This window comes from Callithrix jacchus, chromosome 8 (assembly GCF_049354715.1).
Source record: "Callithrix jacchus isolate 240 chromosome 8, calJac240_pri, whole genome shotgun sequence".
Classification (NCBI taxonomy): Eukaryota; Metazoa; Chordata; class Mammalia; order Primates; family Cebidae; genus Callithrix; species Callithrix jacchus.
This window is the reverse complement of record NC_133509.1, coordinates 96,685,766-96,703,058: the sequence shown is the minus strand read 5'-3', so window position 1 is coordinate 96,703,058 and position 17,293 is coordinate 96,685,766. Positions and strand designations below refer to the sequence as shown.

Sequence of the window (17,293 nt, the reverse complement as noted above, 5' to 3'; positions counted from 1 at the left end):
ATCCTATTGTAAGTGGAGGGGTGCCTGTTCTTGAACACACTCTCACCTAAATGCAGAAATGAAATGAAAAGTATTTGATAACAGCAGTCATTATGGCTCAATCATAAAGAATATGGCCATACCTGCTGAATCAGAAGGTAGCTGTTTATTTGCAGGTAGAGAGAAGAGGGTAATCTTGTGAGGGCACAAGTCAGTTGGGCCTTTTTACCAACTGATAAGGAGAAACTATCACATTTTAGCAACCATCCTTCTGAGCTTCAGCTGAGCACCAGCTTTGCCTCAATGTACAAAACCTGTTTCCTTACTTACTCTTAGTACTTATCTTTCTCTGGAGAATCCTTCACCTTCCCATGCTTACTGTTGAGAAACTAAACTTGCCTATTCAAAGTAACTCAGTCAATTTCATTTTGGATAAAGTATCAGTCTTTAGGATTTCCATTCCCACCTTCATGTTCCCTTATAGCAGGGAGTGTCTAGGCATTGGTGTGAGTTTATTTAACATGATGTGCTGTTCCTGCTGAATCATACTGACTCCAGGGAAATCAACCTCTGCCTTATAACATTCCAGAGCAGGAGTACCTCTTGGTGATGACCCTAGGGAACACAAGCTATATAATTTGTAAGACAGTGCAAAACGAAAATGCAGGGCTCTTGAAAATCACTAAGAATCACTAAGACTGCAACAGCACATCACTAAGCCAAGGACATGGGCCCTTCTAAGTGTAGGCTTTGTGCAGTTGTGCGGTTGCATGCCCATGAAACCAGGTCTAACTACAAAAGGTTGTTCACCCTCCAGCCTCCAATACAGGCCCACCTCATTGCAAGCCACAATAACTCCCAGGCAGGCACACTGACTCATTCCTCTGCAATCTTCTCTGTCCCTGCTCCCACCACTAGGGTCAGGCAAAAATTTCTAAAACAAGGTTTCTCCTGCTCACCAGAGGAAATGTAGCAGCGGCATCTTCTCAAGTTCTCTCTCCCTCCAGTACCACCAGTATATTCGCCCCCACCACAGCCCCCAGGCCAACATGGGACACCAGTGAGGCAGTCTCCTGCCACAATTTAAACAGAAACACGCGGCACTTTCCTTTCCGACTCTTCCTTGGGCGTTTGAATTCCAACCTTCTTATCACAACTGGCCTGACTGGGTCCCACATCTGCCCTTTTTCTCAGAGTTCAGGAAAATACTTCAAATTCTCCAAGCCTCTTTCTTTTCATCGTTTCAAGTTATGGTCTTCCCTTTCCAGAAGAGGAAAGCAGTTCTTCTTCCCTTCCCTGCCTGGGAGGAAAGGCCTTTATAGCACATTGTCTATCCTTTCTACAAGATGCCTCTTAAAATGAAGCTGATTGAGCCAAGTCCTAAATTTTGCTTTTGTATTATAAAGTTATTTTTGCGAGAGGGCAGCAAACAACAACAACAACAAATTCTCTCTCTCTCTCTCTCCCCCTCCTTCTCTCAGAGCTGAGCTTCTTTTAAAAACTATTATCTCACCGTGACATTTTTATTTTTAATCATTTTTTCATATCAAAGCTGAGTATTGGCTTTTTTGTTACAACTGGTATCCATCCCTCCCCAGAGCAATCCCTGTTTACTTTATGTAAACAACACAAGAAGTTTACATAAAGAAATCAAATACTGCACCTAAAATACTTAGCAGTAACAATGCATGTAAAATACTCAGCAATAGTAAATGCTAAATAAATGATAGATACAAATGCTTATTATCTGTGCCATTATTATTATTACTATTACCTATGTTATCAGGAAAACACCATTCCAGTTTCTTTGTCCCCTTGCCTAAAACCAGATAGAATGATGTGTGTAAGTTCTTTGAACTTTAAAATATATATATATAGCCTAAAGGAAAGCAAGGTATTTTTGTCAAGCAAATTATTTTGCATAGCAGGTTTGAAAAACAAACAGCCACTCCTGCCTCTCTGATATTACCACGTAATCAAAAAGAATTACTCTGCTTTTCAGAACCTCACATATAGTAGATTAAAGTGATTAATTTGGTTTCTGATACGCTATCATTTTTTTTATCAAAAAAAATGGCAATCTCATATGGTTTAGTCTAAGAGTAGGATGGTCTTATTTGTATTAGGTCTCTTCCATTCATAGACTGAAAGCTAGAGAAGAAGTTGCTATGGTAACCCTAAGAACCAAACAGGATCACAGAATAAGAAGGGGGAAGTGTAGTCCAGACTCATCAATTTGCAAATGAAGACTTAAAGCTCAGAGAGGTGAAGTGAGTTTCCCAAAATATCGTGGCCAATTAGTGGCAAAACTAAGCTCTGTCTGTCCATACTGGGCTTCTTCCTACCACACCAGGCCGCCTGCCTGCCTTCTTTATGTTTGTCAAAATATGTTAAGAACATTCCAGCTCCACTGAGAAATCAGTACTCTGAGGATAATTAAGGCAAAGATCAAAGGTTAGACACAATCCAGGGTAAGAAGCATGGTTTTCAAAGACTTTTGGTAACAATAATTAAACTTGTAAAAGGACAAATGTCAAAATGAAGGTGTTTGCTTTTTAGACATTATACTTTGGGGATGTTCCTGAAGAAACTATTTTTAAGCTCCCTTTACATGACCCCACTCTGAATTTGAGACACGTATTTTTCAGTGTCTCTTAAGCGAACAGCTTTTGTTCATGCTTTATTGTTATTGCTTCAACATTATCTTAAAACCTCGACTTATTTGCAAGTATAATTCATAATTGTCACTAAAATATTCAGATAAAATGTCAAACAAGACAAAAAGGAAACATTTTAAATAGCTCTAACCTCAGTTCCTCATACTCATAGTTTGCAAAGGAGAAAACATCACCAACTCTAATCTCCCAATTTAAGTAATGAATACAACGCATTAATGAGTGATGTCATTCCTAGCCGCCATCACTGTGACTTGCTATTGCTGTTACGTTGCTATAGGCACTATACTGGTGTCTCTACAAAATTAATTCATTTGATCTAGGTTGACCCTGCAAGAGATGTACTGATAATCCCAATATGCAAATGAGGAAACTGAAGCTCAGAATGGTTCCATAATTTGCCAAGGTCATATAACGAGTGACAGCCAGCTGCTGAAGGGAGAGAAATAGAATCATGATGAATTCTACCTCCATACCACCCCATGACCAAACAGACATCTGTTCATCTCATTCTCTTATGCTCCAACTGGGACAGTAGCATCTAAACCATTCATAAGTCCCAGCTTTTGCACGGCAAGCTCTATTTAAAATATTCCATTCTATTTTCAGAATAAGTCATATGTCCCATGGGAAGTTCAAAAAATAAGGCCACTGTAGCAGCAGGAATGCCAGAGCAATTGCCAAATCTGCAATTTACACCTCTCTTATTATTATTATCTCCCATAGGGATTTAAAAATATGTCTGTACACTCTTTGATACTCCTCCTCAAAAAAGTAGAACTGAATGTCCCAACTTTGAGCCTGAGCTGTGCTCAGTGAATGAACAGAATGTGATAAAAGTGGCATTGTAAGACCTCCCAGACAAGGGCATAAAAAGAATGGTGACTCCTCCTTGCTTTCTCATGGATCTCTTACTCCAGGGAAAGCCAGCTGCCACATCACAAAGCACTCAAGTAGCCTTGTGGAGGGTTCCACATGGATAGGATCTGAGGCCTTTTGCCATCTTGAAGGTGACTCCACCAGCCACAGTCCAGCCTTCAGATGACAGTCTAACTGAAGCCTTCAGATGACAGACATTCTAATTGCAGCCTTACAACAGACCCTGATCTAGAACCACCCAGTTAAGCCACTTCTCAATTTCTGAACTTCAAAAACTGTGAGATAATGAATTCATGTTGTTTTAAGCTACTAAGTTTGGGGATAATTTGTTATAAGCAATAGATCATATGCCTTTATTCCTACATTATACCCTTTCTTATAACAAGGCAAAAAAAAAAAAGCTGAACTATCCATGGCTACAAAAGCTGCCATATCAATAAGCCAAATATCTTCCTTGGTCCAGGCATACTTATAACACACCCAGGCCATAGGATTCCTGGAGGGTACTCTCCTCAAGACCTTCACTTCACTCAAAAAAAAAAAACGTAAGGTTGCTCCTTGACCAGTTATATCATGTCCCGTACCTTGTGAGGTATGGAAAAGGAGAGAAATAATCAGACTGATAAAAAAGAGCAAAGTTATTATCTGTCAGATCAGAGTACTCTCTTTAAATGCCCTGCATCTGTGTGATGATAACTATCCTTCTGTGAGAACATCCTGTATCACAAAGTTCTAAGCTTCAGCAGTTGAAAATAGAATATGTCCTTAAGAGCAGGAAGCCAATTATTTCTTTAAGTGTATTATTTTCTCCCCATCAAACTGAAGGTAGTTCAGGTTGAGTAAACAACATAGCATACTCAGTGAGCTTAAAGAGTAAAAACCTCCCTTTGGAAAAGTGAAAGTTGCCATACAAGGTGGGACATGGTCCTGAGCACTGAAAAATCTCAAAAACAGCTAAGAAGTGAAATGGCAACATCGTTCCAACATTATGAGACTAAAACACGTCAAGGTTCTTGTCAAACAGAACACATTGTTTTTCTTTAAGCATTCCTCAGAGGAAAACTCAACAGAGACTTCTAAGGAGCTAAGAAGATGGGAAGTGGTGGCCAGAGCCTCTTCCCATCTGCTCCTCCTATTCGAAGGAGAACGTTACTATCATAAAGATAATGTATTCTTTAGTAAAGTCCATTCATCATGTCCACCCTGACCGAGACCACAGCAAGCTGCCAAGCCCAGGAGAATTTGAAGCGTTAATGCTTACCCAGCCCCTTGCGGGTCCCAGTCTTGTCTTTAGAGTGTTTTCTTTTCCCTCGATGCTCCAGGAAAGGAAGGCCTCCTATCGTTTCAAAACACAGCTTCTTGTTGATGAAGAGGAAGAGGACCGCCAGAAGAACAATAAAGACCCCAACAGCAGACAAGAAGCCAATGGCTTCAGGCGTGACTGGTGAAAGAACACAAAGGGAAAAAAATATCATCACAATTAGAGTGACCTAAGTTTCGGTTCTAACAAATTATGATCAATGCTACTCAGAATCTTTGCTTTTATTAATGAGAAATGACAAATACTCTACAAGTCCTGACTCTGGCTGACATCCCCCAAGACTGTGTACAGGGGAAGAAAAGGACTGTTGACCAGTACATCCCGCTACACTGGCTCCTCAGATGAGAGACCTCTCTGCCTTTGAATGTGTTTCTTCTACGTGGAGCACAACTTTTCTTGCTCCTATCCTCAGCCCAGTATTCAACTTCAAACACACAAACCACAAAAGAGAGTTCAGTCAAATGGATTTATTTTGCATATTTGATGCAAATCTCCAAAAATGCAGCTGCCTAAAGCTTACACAATCATCACTTGAGACAAATTTTCAGAAAGATACTTCCATCAATATTAGTGATTGGAGGGAAAGTCACTTCCTGGATACATTTTTGCATATCCAGCTGGCCAACAATTTGATCATGGTTATCAACGGCAATAAGAAAATTACTAATTCATGCCATCCATACAAGAAATACAAATTAGAGTTTTGACTACCAATATCTTAGCATTTTGGAAGATGAAATTCCATTTCTTCCTTCCTCTCCTTCTTCTCCTCCTCCTCATCATCATCAGTGTCAAAAACGTCAGCCCTTTAACTGGCCTAAGTAATACCCAGTATGCCTCAAAGAGTTCCAGCCATTGCATTCAGCTATGAGCATATTTAACAGGGATTCCAGAGCTAGTTTAGAGTTTAGGGAAGAATCCTCTAAGGAAGTGACATATGAGCCAAAATAACATTCAGTAAAGACATCCAGAAGTTAACTTGTATAAAAGAGTTAGATTACAGAATAAATGTCATTAAGAATCATCCAAGGGAACTGGGTATATGTGAATGCTTATGAAAATGAATCTCCTTAGAGCAGCTTTAACCACTGGACAGGCTTAATATATGATTTAATAACACAAAGCCTTAATAATATGAAGGGAGAATACTCACCTAAACCTACTATCCAGATAAATAGAGAAAAGATGAATAAAGCCAATCCTAACACCTTGAAAAGATAAAGAAATATGTGATACCTCCTTACTGAATCAAACCTAGCGGCAAGCCAATATAAGAACTAACAAAACAAAAATAGCAGGCAAGATAATAGCTTTATAGTCGGTGAAATAATAGCAGTGCCCACTATCAAAACCAACACATACCATGAAAAATAAAGTACATGCATACTGACTATGCCCTCTCCCTTCAGAAGCAGTACCCAGTAGTAGTAGTTATAGGCAAGGGATCAGCAGTCACAGTGCTTGGTTGAAATGACACTACCACTACTATCTATGTGGCCTTCAGCAAATTATTTAACCTCTTTGTGCTCCAGTTTGCTAAACTGTAAAATGAGAAAATAAATACAGCCACATCAAAGATTAAAAGAGGTAACACATGGAAAGTAATCTGTGTGGCACTTGACAGAGTCCTTAAACAGGAGTAAACCATCTTTCTCAACATCACCAACCAACTTTCCAGAGCTACTGAACTATCTAGAATTGGGGAACTATGGGATGGATCTGCTGCTTTGTACTCCATGGGAGCTCCGGATCCCATCTGCCTCTCCTCTCTGGCTTCTAGCCTGTCACTCCTGTACTGTCAGTCACCTTCCCTTGTGGATGCAGTGTCTTTCTCATTTGCATGAAAAATGCACCAAGTGTCTCCCATGCTTCAAAATTCCCTCCTTATCACCACATGCTCCTCAACCACACCCCTTTATCATCTTCTCTTCACCATCAACCATCTTCAAAGTATTTTCTACACTCATCACCATTTGTTTTTTTCTGAAACAGAGTCTTACTCTGGCACTCAGGCTAGAGTGCAGGGGCGCCATCTCAGCTCACTGCAACCTCTGCCTCCCAGGTTTAAGCGATTCTAATCCCTCAGCCTCTTAAGTAGCTGGGACTTCAGGCATGTGCCCCTACACCCAGCTAATTTTTGTATTTTTAGTAGAAATAGCGTTTTGGTACGTTGCCCAGGCTGGTCTTGAACTCCTGACCTCAAGTGATCCACCCGCCTCAGCCTCCCAAAGTGTTAGGCTTACAGGTGTGAGCCACCACATCTCCACTTTCTTACCTCTAAAGTCACTGGTATTCTGTACCACTGACCTCCCTGTTTCTAGCCTTGCCCTCTCTGAAGTCCATTCTCACACAATAGCCAGAACAATCCTTTCGAAATGTGTCAGTCATTTCATTTGTAAGTTTGTTCAGTTGCCCTTCTAAAGCTTTCTATAGCAGGTTGAACTGTGGCCTCAAGGACATACTGTGAGTATGGTTGAACCGTGAGTCTCAGAAGGTGACCCTATTTGGAATAAAGGCCTTTGAAGATGTAATTAGGGTTAGGATTTTGAAATGAGTTCATCCCAGATTAGGGTGGTATGTAAATTCAATGATGAGTGCACTTATGAGACAGCAAAAAAAAGAAGGCACTGAGAGATGAAAGCCATGTGAAGCCCAAGACAGAGATTTGAGTTTTGAAACACCGAGTTAAGGAGTGTAAAGGGTAGCCAGCAGTCACCAGGAGCTAAGAGACAGGCAGGGAACAGTTCCTCCCTCAAAACCTACAGGGAACCAACCTGCCAACCCCCTGATTTTGAACTACTGGCCTCCAAAACAGTGACAGTAGATTTCTGTTGTCTGAAGCCACCAAGTTTGTGGTAATCTGTTGCAGTAACCCTAGGAAACGAATGCACCATCCAGTGGTTTCCCATTACCCAAAGGAAAATGTGAATTTCCTAACTCAGTTTACAAGGCCCTTCATGACCTGGATACTGATTCCAGCCTTTATCACTCATTACTCCCCAACACCAAACTCTTTCTTGTCACTGTGTTCACCTATTTCTGGTCCCCTAAACACAGGTCGCACCTCCAGATCATTACATATTTCAACTCCCTGGGACAACTGCTACTCTGGCTACTCTGACGCTGCGCTTCCTTTGAAAACCTTTCTTGTTCTTCTAGACAAGGCTGGATGCTTCCACAGTGTGTTGCCACCTACCAAACCCTTGACAGCTTCTTCAACCAATTTCAAATGTTAAACTTTAAACGTCATAAGAACAGGAAGTATGTCTGAGTTACTCATTGTACTCTCAGCAGCTAGCATATGCTAAGCATTCAATAGATCATTTGTTGCCTGAATGAATATTAGAACTCTTCTATGTTACAACACATTGGCAAATGTGCTGATCAGTGAGAACTCCTGGAAAGATATATCTCAAGGGGTCAGTAAAACTCCCAACGTGGGATATGATTTATGTTAAGAAAGGTCTTGGAAAAAGAACATTCATATATAAGCAGAAAATTTGCATATCATAATGTCATTAATTAATGAAACTAAATGTTTATTTTTAAATAAAAGATCTTTTTCCATCATAAAAGCAGTATGGGGCCGGGCACGGTGGCTCACGCCTATAATCCCAGCACTTTGGGAGGCCGAGGCAGGTGGATCACAAGGTCAAGAGATTGAGACCATCCTGGTCAACATGGTGAAACCCCGACTCTACTAAAAATACAAAAAAATTAGCTGGGCATGGTGGCGCGTGCCTGCAATCCCAGCTACTCAGGAGGCTGAGGCAGGAGAATTGCCTGAACCCAGGAGGCGGAGGTTGTGGGGAGGCGGAGTTGCGGTGAGCCAAGATCATGCCATTGCCATCGCACTCCAGCCTGGGTAACAAGAGAGAAACTCGGTCTCAAAAAAAAAAAAAAAAAAAGCAGTATGAAACTCACTACATAAAATCTGCAAAATATGGAAAAGGCAAAACAACTCACTACTAAGATTTTGTGTGCTTCCTTTCAGTCACTTCAGCTACTTGGCAAATATAAAATTGTAAAGACTTCACTATTTTGGCTTATAAATATTTTTACTGTTTAAAAAGTTTTAATTATGTTTAAAGAAAGTAAAGAAAAATAAAAACTTCATGCATACAGTAGAATGTTTGGAAAATATTAGAAAATATTTAAATGATGAAAATGTTCTATCTTAACACCCATCACTGTTAAGATTTTAGCTTGGTAAATAATTTTTTCTTAACTATTTTTTGTCATAATTGAGATACTACTGTATATGCTTATATTAATAAATTTAACATAAAAACACTCACAGATTGAAGGTAATATGAAGAGATTATTCAATATAATCTCCAGAGACACAAGAAAAAGTCTAGAAAATGGCCCTCATGTTACTCAAAATAACTCTGCTTTTTTGGAGAAAAAAATTTGCATTAATAACAATTCTTGTAGCAAAGGCTTAACTATGGATGGGTAAAAAATGTTTAGGTAAGTCCCAATATTTTTTTTCACAAAATTATATAGACATTACTCCATAAATAAGTGTGGTGCTGCAGCTTACTTTTTGTTACTGTATGGGCAACAGAATTTTTCAGTCTGTATGCTCCTAGAACTTTTTCCTTTATAACACAAAAATTTTACCAGAATGCATCTTTCTATTAGTCTCTTTTGCTCATTTTTCCTGGAAGACAGATTTCATCAAATATCCAGTTTTTTTCAAGCTTAGGAGAGTTTTGATTGCATCCTTGATACTTTCTTTTATTTCAACTGCTCTTGTTCTGTATTAAACAATGTTACTATTTATTCAGCTACAAACTTTCATTTTTCTCCATTTTTTTCATCTACAATCTGACAGATCTTAAACATTCCCTACACATATTCACTAAGTTAAAGAAGTTAAAATATGCTCATAACCATTCTGCCATATGCACTATTATAACCTTTTAATATCTGAGTCAGAGACAAACAGTGAAGATATTGTCTTTTTCCATCTTTTCAGGCTGGGGCAGTGGTGACGGGTGGGGAACATTAGAAATAAGTTCAAGTCTAGCTGAGGAGAGAGAAAGTTTAGTTCAGTTAGATAAAGGCAAGTTTGGTTATCTCAAAAGAGTTCACGTTTCTTCCAGAATCTGTTAATTTCAATCTCATCTTTTTCTGTGCTTATGAGTACTTAGTGGGAATTCTAAAGAGGTGCATGAAGGACTGCTAGCCATAGCTATGTTAAACTGTAGATTAGATTATGTGCTTTCTAAGTAAGTAGAGTGTCATAAAAATGACTCAGAAGGCGGCAGCAACACAAGACTTACAGGATTGCCTAATCAGGGTTGCACAAAAACCGCCCTGTTTAGACGTGCTTAAAATTCCAAATATAACTCAGCAATTCCACTCCTAGGTATTCACCCAAGAGAACTAAAAATGCAGTCATACCTTGGATATAGTGCAGATTTAGCTCCAGACCATCATGATAAAGCAAATATCACAGTAAAGCAAGATACGCAATTTTTTTTGCTTCCTAGTGCACATAAAAGTTATGTTTACACTATACTGTAGTCTATTAAATGCACAATAGCAGGATGCCTTTAAAAATCATGTACATACCTTAATTAAAAATACTTTATTACTAAAATTCACTGATCCCTCAGTGAAACATAATCTTTTTGTGTATAGAGGGTTGTCTTAATGTCAGTGGTTGTTGAATGATCAGGGTGGGTGGCTGCTGAAGGTTGGGGTGGTTGTTATCTTAAAATAAGACAACAATGAGGTTTGCCTCATTGATTTACTCTTCCTTTCATGAAAGATTTCTCTGCAGCATATGATGCTGTTGGAGAGCATTTTATCCACAGCAGAACTTCTTTCAAAATCCTCTCAAACTCTTCCACTGCTATAGCAACTAAGTTTATGCAACATCCTAAATCCTTTGTTGTCATTTCAACAATGTTCATAGCATCTTCACCTGGAGTAGATTCTATCTCAAGAAACCACTTTCTTTGCTCATCTATAAGAAGGCGACTTTTCATCTGTTCAAATTTGAGCATGAGACTGCAGCAATCCAGTCATGTCTTTAGGCTCCACTTCTAATTCTAGTTCGCTGGCTATTTCCATCACATTTGCAGTTACTTCTTCCACTGAAATCTTGAGCACCACAAAGTCATCCAAGAGGGTTGGAATTAACTTCTTCCAAACTCCTGTTAATATTAATATTTTGACCTCCCATGAATCATAAATGTCCTTAATAACATCTAGAGTGGTAAACCTTTCCAAATGTTTTCAATTTACTTTGGCCATATAAGTGAGAGGAGTCACTATCTATGGAAACTATAGCCTTACAAAACTTATTTCTTAACTAAAGAGCTTGAAAGTTGAAATTATTCCAAAGCAGATGTTGTGTTAGCAGGCATGTTAACAACATTTATGTCTTTGTACATTTCCATCAGGGCTCTTAAATGACCAGGTGAACTGTTAGTGAGCAATAATATTTTGAAAGGAGTCTTCTTTTTCTGAGCAGTAGGTCTCAACAGCAGGCTTACAATATTCAGTAAACCATTCTATAAACAGATGTGCTGTCATCCAGGCTTTGTAGTTCCATTTCTAAAGAACAGGCAGACTAGACTGAGCATGATTCTTAAGGGTTCTGGAATTTTTGGAATGGTCAATGAGCATTGGCTTCAACTTAAAGTCACCAGCTACATTCGCCCTTACCAAGAGGGTCAGCTTGTTCTTTGAAACTTTGAAGCTAAGGATTGATGTCTCCTCTCTAGCTATGAATATCTTAGATGGCATCTTCTTCCAATAGAAGACTGTTAGGTCTACATTGAAAATCTGATCTTAGATAGACCATCTGTATAACCTGCTGCTGCTACATCAGCACTTGCCGCTTTACTTTGCACTTTTATGCAACAAGGATGGCTTTTTTCCTTGAACTTCTTTAACCAACCTCTTCTGGCTTCAGGCTTTTCTTCTGCAGCTTCCTGGCCTCTCTCAACCTTCATAGAATCAAAGAGAGTTAAGGTTTTACTCTGGATTATGCATTGCCTTAAGGAAATGCTGTAGCTGGTTTGATTTTCTATCCAGACCACCAAAACCTTCTCCAAATCAGCAATAAGGCTGTTTTGCTTTCTTATCATTTGTGTGCTCACTAGAGTAGTACTTTTAATTTTCTTCAAGAACTTTTCCTTTGCTTCCATAACGTGGCTAGCTGTTTGGTATACGAGATCTAGCTTTTGGCTTATCTCAGCTTTGGACATGTCTTGCTCATGAACTATAATAATTTTTAGCTTTTGATTTAAAGTGAGACTCTTCCTTCCACTGGAACACTTAGAGGCCATCGGAGGGTTGTTAGTTGGCCTAATTTTAATATTGTTGTGTCTCAAGGAATAGGAAGGTGTAAGGAAAGGAAGAGAGATGGAGGAACAACTGGTCAGTGGGGCACTCAGAATTTACACAATATTTATCGATTAAGTTTACCATCCTCCAGGAAAACTAATGCAGCTCTAGAAACTGACACTAAGGAAATGGAGATACATAAACTGCTTGACAAATACATCAAAATAACCATCTTTAGAAAGCTCAGTGAACCACAAGAAAAACAAATAGACGAATGACATCAGGAGAACAATACGTGATCAAAATGAGAAGTACAATTAAGAATTAGAAGCCACAATAAAGAAACAAACACTGGAATTGAAGATACAACATCTGAACTGAAGAGAGAGCTTCAACTTAGTCAAGAAGAATAAACAGTGAGTTAACTCAAAGACAAGTCATTTGAAATTATACAGTCAGAGGAACAGAAAGAAAAGAGTAAAGAAAGTCTGCAAGACTCATGAGACACTCTCAGGTGAACAAATATATGCATTATGGAAGTCCAAGAAGGCAAATATAGAAAAGGGCAAAAGCATACTTAAGGAAATAACCACCAAAACTTCCTAAATACTGGGAGGAACATAGACATCCGGATTCATGAATCCCAAAACTCCCTAAATAGACTGCACCCAAAAAAATCTATACCAAGTCACATTAGAATTAAATTGCTGAAAGTCAAAGAGAAAGAAACAATTTTAAAATAATCAAGAGAAAAGACACATGTCACATTCAAAGGACCCCCAAACAGACTATCAATTAATTTCCCAGCAGAAACCTTGCAGGACAGAAGACAATAGGATGATGTAAGCACTGAAAAAAAAAACTGCAAAACAAAAATGTTTACCTGACAAGACTGTTTCAACTTTTAAGTTTAGGGGTATATAAGCAGGTTTGTTATACAGGTAAATTGGATGTCACAGGGGTTTAATGTATAGATTATTTATTACCCAGATAATAAGCTTAGTATCCAATAAGTAGTTTTTCAAATCTCACCCTCCTCCCATTCTCCATCCTCAAGCAGGCCCTGCTGTCTGTTGTACTCTTCTTTGTGTCCATATGTTCTCAATGTTTAGCTCCCACTTATAAGTGAGAATATGTGGTATTTAGTTTTCTGTTCTGTGTTAGTTCACTTAGAATAATGGTCTGCAGCTCCATCCATGTTGCTGTAAAGGACATAATCTCATTCTTTCTTATGGCTCTGTTTTAATCCACAGTATACATGTACCACATTTTCTTTATCAAGTCTACCATTGATGGGCTTTCAGGTGGATTCCACGACTTTGCTACTGTGAACGGTACTGCAGTGAACATCCACATGCATGCATCTTTATGATAGAATAATTTCTATTCCTTTGGCTATATACTCACTAATGGGAATGGTGGGTTGAATGGTAATTCTGTTTTAAGTTATTTCAGAAACCAGTATCCTGCTTTCCACAATAGCTAAACTAATTTACATTCCCACCAGCCGTGTATAAGTGTTCACTTTTCTCCACTACCTTGCCAGCCTCTGCTATTTTTTGACTTTTTAATAATATTCATTGTGACTAGTGTAAGATGGTGTCATCTTGTGGTTTTGATTTGCATTTATATAGTGATTAGTGATATTGAGCATTTCTTCACATACTTGTTGGCCCATGTATGTCCTTTGAAAAGTGTCTGTTCATGTCCTTTTCCCACTCTTTAATGAGGTTGCTCATTTTTGCTTGAAATTTAAGTTTCCTATAGATTCTGAATATTAGACCTTTGACGGATGCATAGTTCACAAATAGTTTTTCCCATTCTGTAGGTTGTTAGTTTACTCTGTTGATAGTTTCCTTTTCTGTGCAGAAGCTCTTTTGTTTAATTAGGTCCCATGTGTCAGTTTTTGTCATTGTTGCAATTGCTTTTGGCATCTTTGTCATAAAATCTTTGCCATGATTGATGTCCAGAATGGTATTTCATAAGTTATCTTCCAGGGTTTTTATAGTTTTAGGTTTTATATTTAAGTGTTTGATCCATCTTGAGTTGGTTTTTTGTATATGGTGTAAGAAAGGTGTCCCGTTTTAATTTCCTGCATATGGCTAGCCAGTTATCCCAGCATCATTTATTGAATAGGCAGTCTTTTCCTCATCATTTGTTTTTGTTGACTTTGTCAAAGATCAGATGATTGTAGGTGTGTGGCATTACTTCTGGGCTCTCTATTTTGTTCCACTGATCTATGTATCTGTTTCTGTATTAATGTCATGCTGTTTTGGTTACCATAGCCTTGTAGGGTATTTTGATTTCAAGAAATATGATGCCTCCTGGCTCTGTTCCAACATCATACTGAATGGGCAAAAGCTGGAAGCATTCTCTTTGAAAAACAGCACAAGATAAGGATGGCCTCTCTCATCATTCCTACTCAACATAGTATTGGAAGTCATGGCCAGAGCAATCAGGCAAGAGAAAAAGAGCATTCAAATAGGAAGAAGGGAAGTCAAACTATCCATGTTTGTAGATGATATTATTCTATACCTAGAAAACCCCATAGACTCTGCCCAGAAGCTCCTTGATCTGATAAACAACTTTAGCAAAGTTTCAGGATACAAAATAAATGTATGAAAATCACTGGCATTCCTATACACCAATAACATCCAGGCTGAGAACCAATCAAGAACACAATACCATTCACAATCGCCACAAAAAGAACAGAATACAGCTAACCAGGAAAGTGAAGGATCTCTACAATGAGAACTACAAAACACTGATCAGAGAAATTAGAGATGACACCAACAGCAAAACATTCCACACTCATGGGTAAAAAGAAGCAATATTTTTTAAATGGCCATACTACCCAAAGCAATTTATGGATTCTATGCTTTTTCTATCTAACTACCAGTGGCATTCTTCACACAATTAGAAAAAACTACTTTAAAATTCATATGTAAACAAAAAAGAGCCTGAATGACGAAGGCAATCCTAAGCAAAAAAACAAAAAGATATAAAGATTTTCCCATATAAAAACTGAGTCAGGGAGGCTGACATGGGCAGATCACTTGAGCACAGGAGTTCAAGACCAGCCTGGGCAACATGGAGAGACCCCATCTCTACAAAAAAATTAAAAGTTAGTGAGGCATGGTGGCATACACCAGGAGTCTCAGCTATTATACTTGAGAGCCTAAGGTAGGAGGATCACTTGAGCCTGGGAAGTCAAGGCAGCAGCGAATCCATGATTGCACCACTGCACTCCACTCTGGGTGACAGAGAGAAACCCTGTCCCCCAAACTCCCCTCCAAAAACTAAGAAAGTACATCATCATGAGCACTGCCTTACAAGAGGTGCTCAAGGGAATTCTACAAGTGGAAATGAAAAGATGCTAAGGAACACAAAAGCATATAAAAATATAAAACTACTAAAGGTAAATATGAAGATAAACCAGAATACTGTGCTACTGTAATGGCAGTGCATAAATCTCATTTAACACCAGAATGCAAATTAAAAGATAGTAAGAATAACTACAACCACAGAAATTTGTTCACAGAAACATAACATATTAAGAAGCAAAATATGACATCAGTTGCATAAAGTATTGGGGAAAGACAAAAAGGGTCATACATCAAGAACCAAGTGAGATTTATCCCTGGGATGCAAGATGGCTTCATATACACAAATCAATCAATGAAATATGCCCCATCAACATAATGAAAGATAAAAATTACATAATCATGTCAGTAGATGCAGAAAAAGCATTTGACAAAATTCAACATTGCCTCATGATTTAAAAACTCTCAATAAGTATAGAAGGAATTTACTTCAACAAAATAAAGGCCACTTAAGCAAAGCCCAGAAGTAACATAATTTCAACAGTGAAAAGTGGAAAGCTTCCCTCTAAGACCCAAAATAAGACAAGGATGCCCATACTTCTGTCTCCAAAAGTGCTTTCCAGTATAGTCCTGAAAGTCCTAACCAGAGAGATTAGGCAAGAAAAAGAAATAAAAGTCATCCAAATCAGAATGAAAGCAGTAAAACTATTTCTGTATGCAGATGCCATGAGCTTATATGTAGAAAACCCTAAAGACTCTAAAAAAGAAAAATTGTTAGAACTAATCAGAGAATTCAGTAGTGCTGTGGTATTTTAAAATTAACATAAAAATCAATTGTGTTTCTACACACTAACAATGACCTATACAAGCAAGTAATGAGAAAATAATTGCACTTATGATACTAAAAACAATACTTAGGAATAAAGTTAATCAAGGAGGTGAAAGATTTATACATTGAAAACTACAAAACATTGATGAAAGAAATGTTAAAAGATACAAATAAATGGAAAGACATCCCATGATAATTAATTGGAATAACAAATACTGCTAAAATGTCTATACTTCTAAAGCAATCTATAGATTTAATACAATCTCTGTGAAAACTCCAATAGTATGTTTTGAAGCAATAGAAAAAAAATCCTAAAACTCATTTGAAATCATAAAAGACTCCTAATAGCCAAAGTAACACTGAGCAAGAAAAACAAAGCTAGAGGTAGCACACTTCCTGACTGCAAAACATATAGCAAAGCTATAGTAATCAAAACAGTATGGCACTTACATAAAAACAGAGAGATAGGCCAATGGAACAGAATAAAGAGCCCAGTGATAAACAGATACGAATGTGGTCAACTGATCTTTGATGAGGGTGTCAACAGTACACAATTGGGAAAGAACAGTCTTTTCTACGAATTGTTCAGTAAAACTAGATATCCACATGCAAAACAATGAAATTAGACCCTTATTTCATAACATATATAAAAATCAACTTGAAATGGATTGAAGATTTAAACATAAGACCTGAAACAATAAAACTTTTAGAAGAAAACTTAGTTTTAAAAGCTTCTAAACATTAAACTAGGCAAACCAATTCTTAGATATGACACCAAAAGCACAAAAGCAAAAATAAACAAATGGGATTACATCAAGCTAAAAAGTTTCTGTACAGCAAAATAAATAAATGAATAAAGCAAATAAAAAGATAATCTATGGAATGAGAAAAAAATATTTTCAGACCATATATCTGATAAGGGATTAATATTAAATATATATAAGGACCTCCTAAAACTCAACAGCAAACATACCAAATA

At 37.9% G+C, this 17,293-nt stretch overlaps 1 protein-coding gene across 16 annotated transcripts in view; it reads right to left on the bottom strand.

The window, feature by feature from the left end:
• The window catches only part of SYT16 (synaptotagmin 16), a 294,214-nt gene that overhangs the window by 125,067 nt on the left and 151,854 nt on the right, over positions 1–17,293 (bottom strand). For all 16 annotated transcript variants that reach the window (XM_035260675.3, XM_078335076.1, XM_035260678.3 and 13 more), the window contains one exon: positions 4,795–4,974. In XM_035260675.3, coding sequence (XP_035116566.2) covers positions 4,795–4,974 — 180 coding nt within the window. The remainder of the gene's footprint in view (positions 1–4,794; positions 4,975–17,293) is intronic.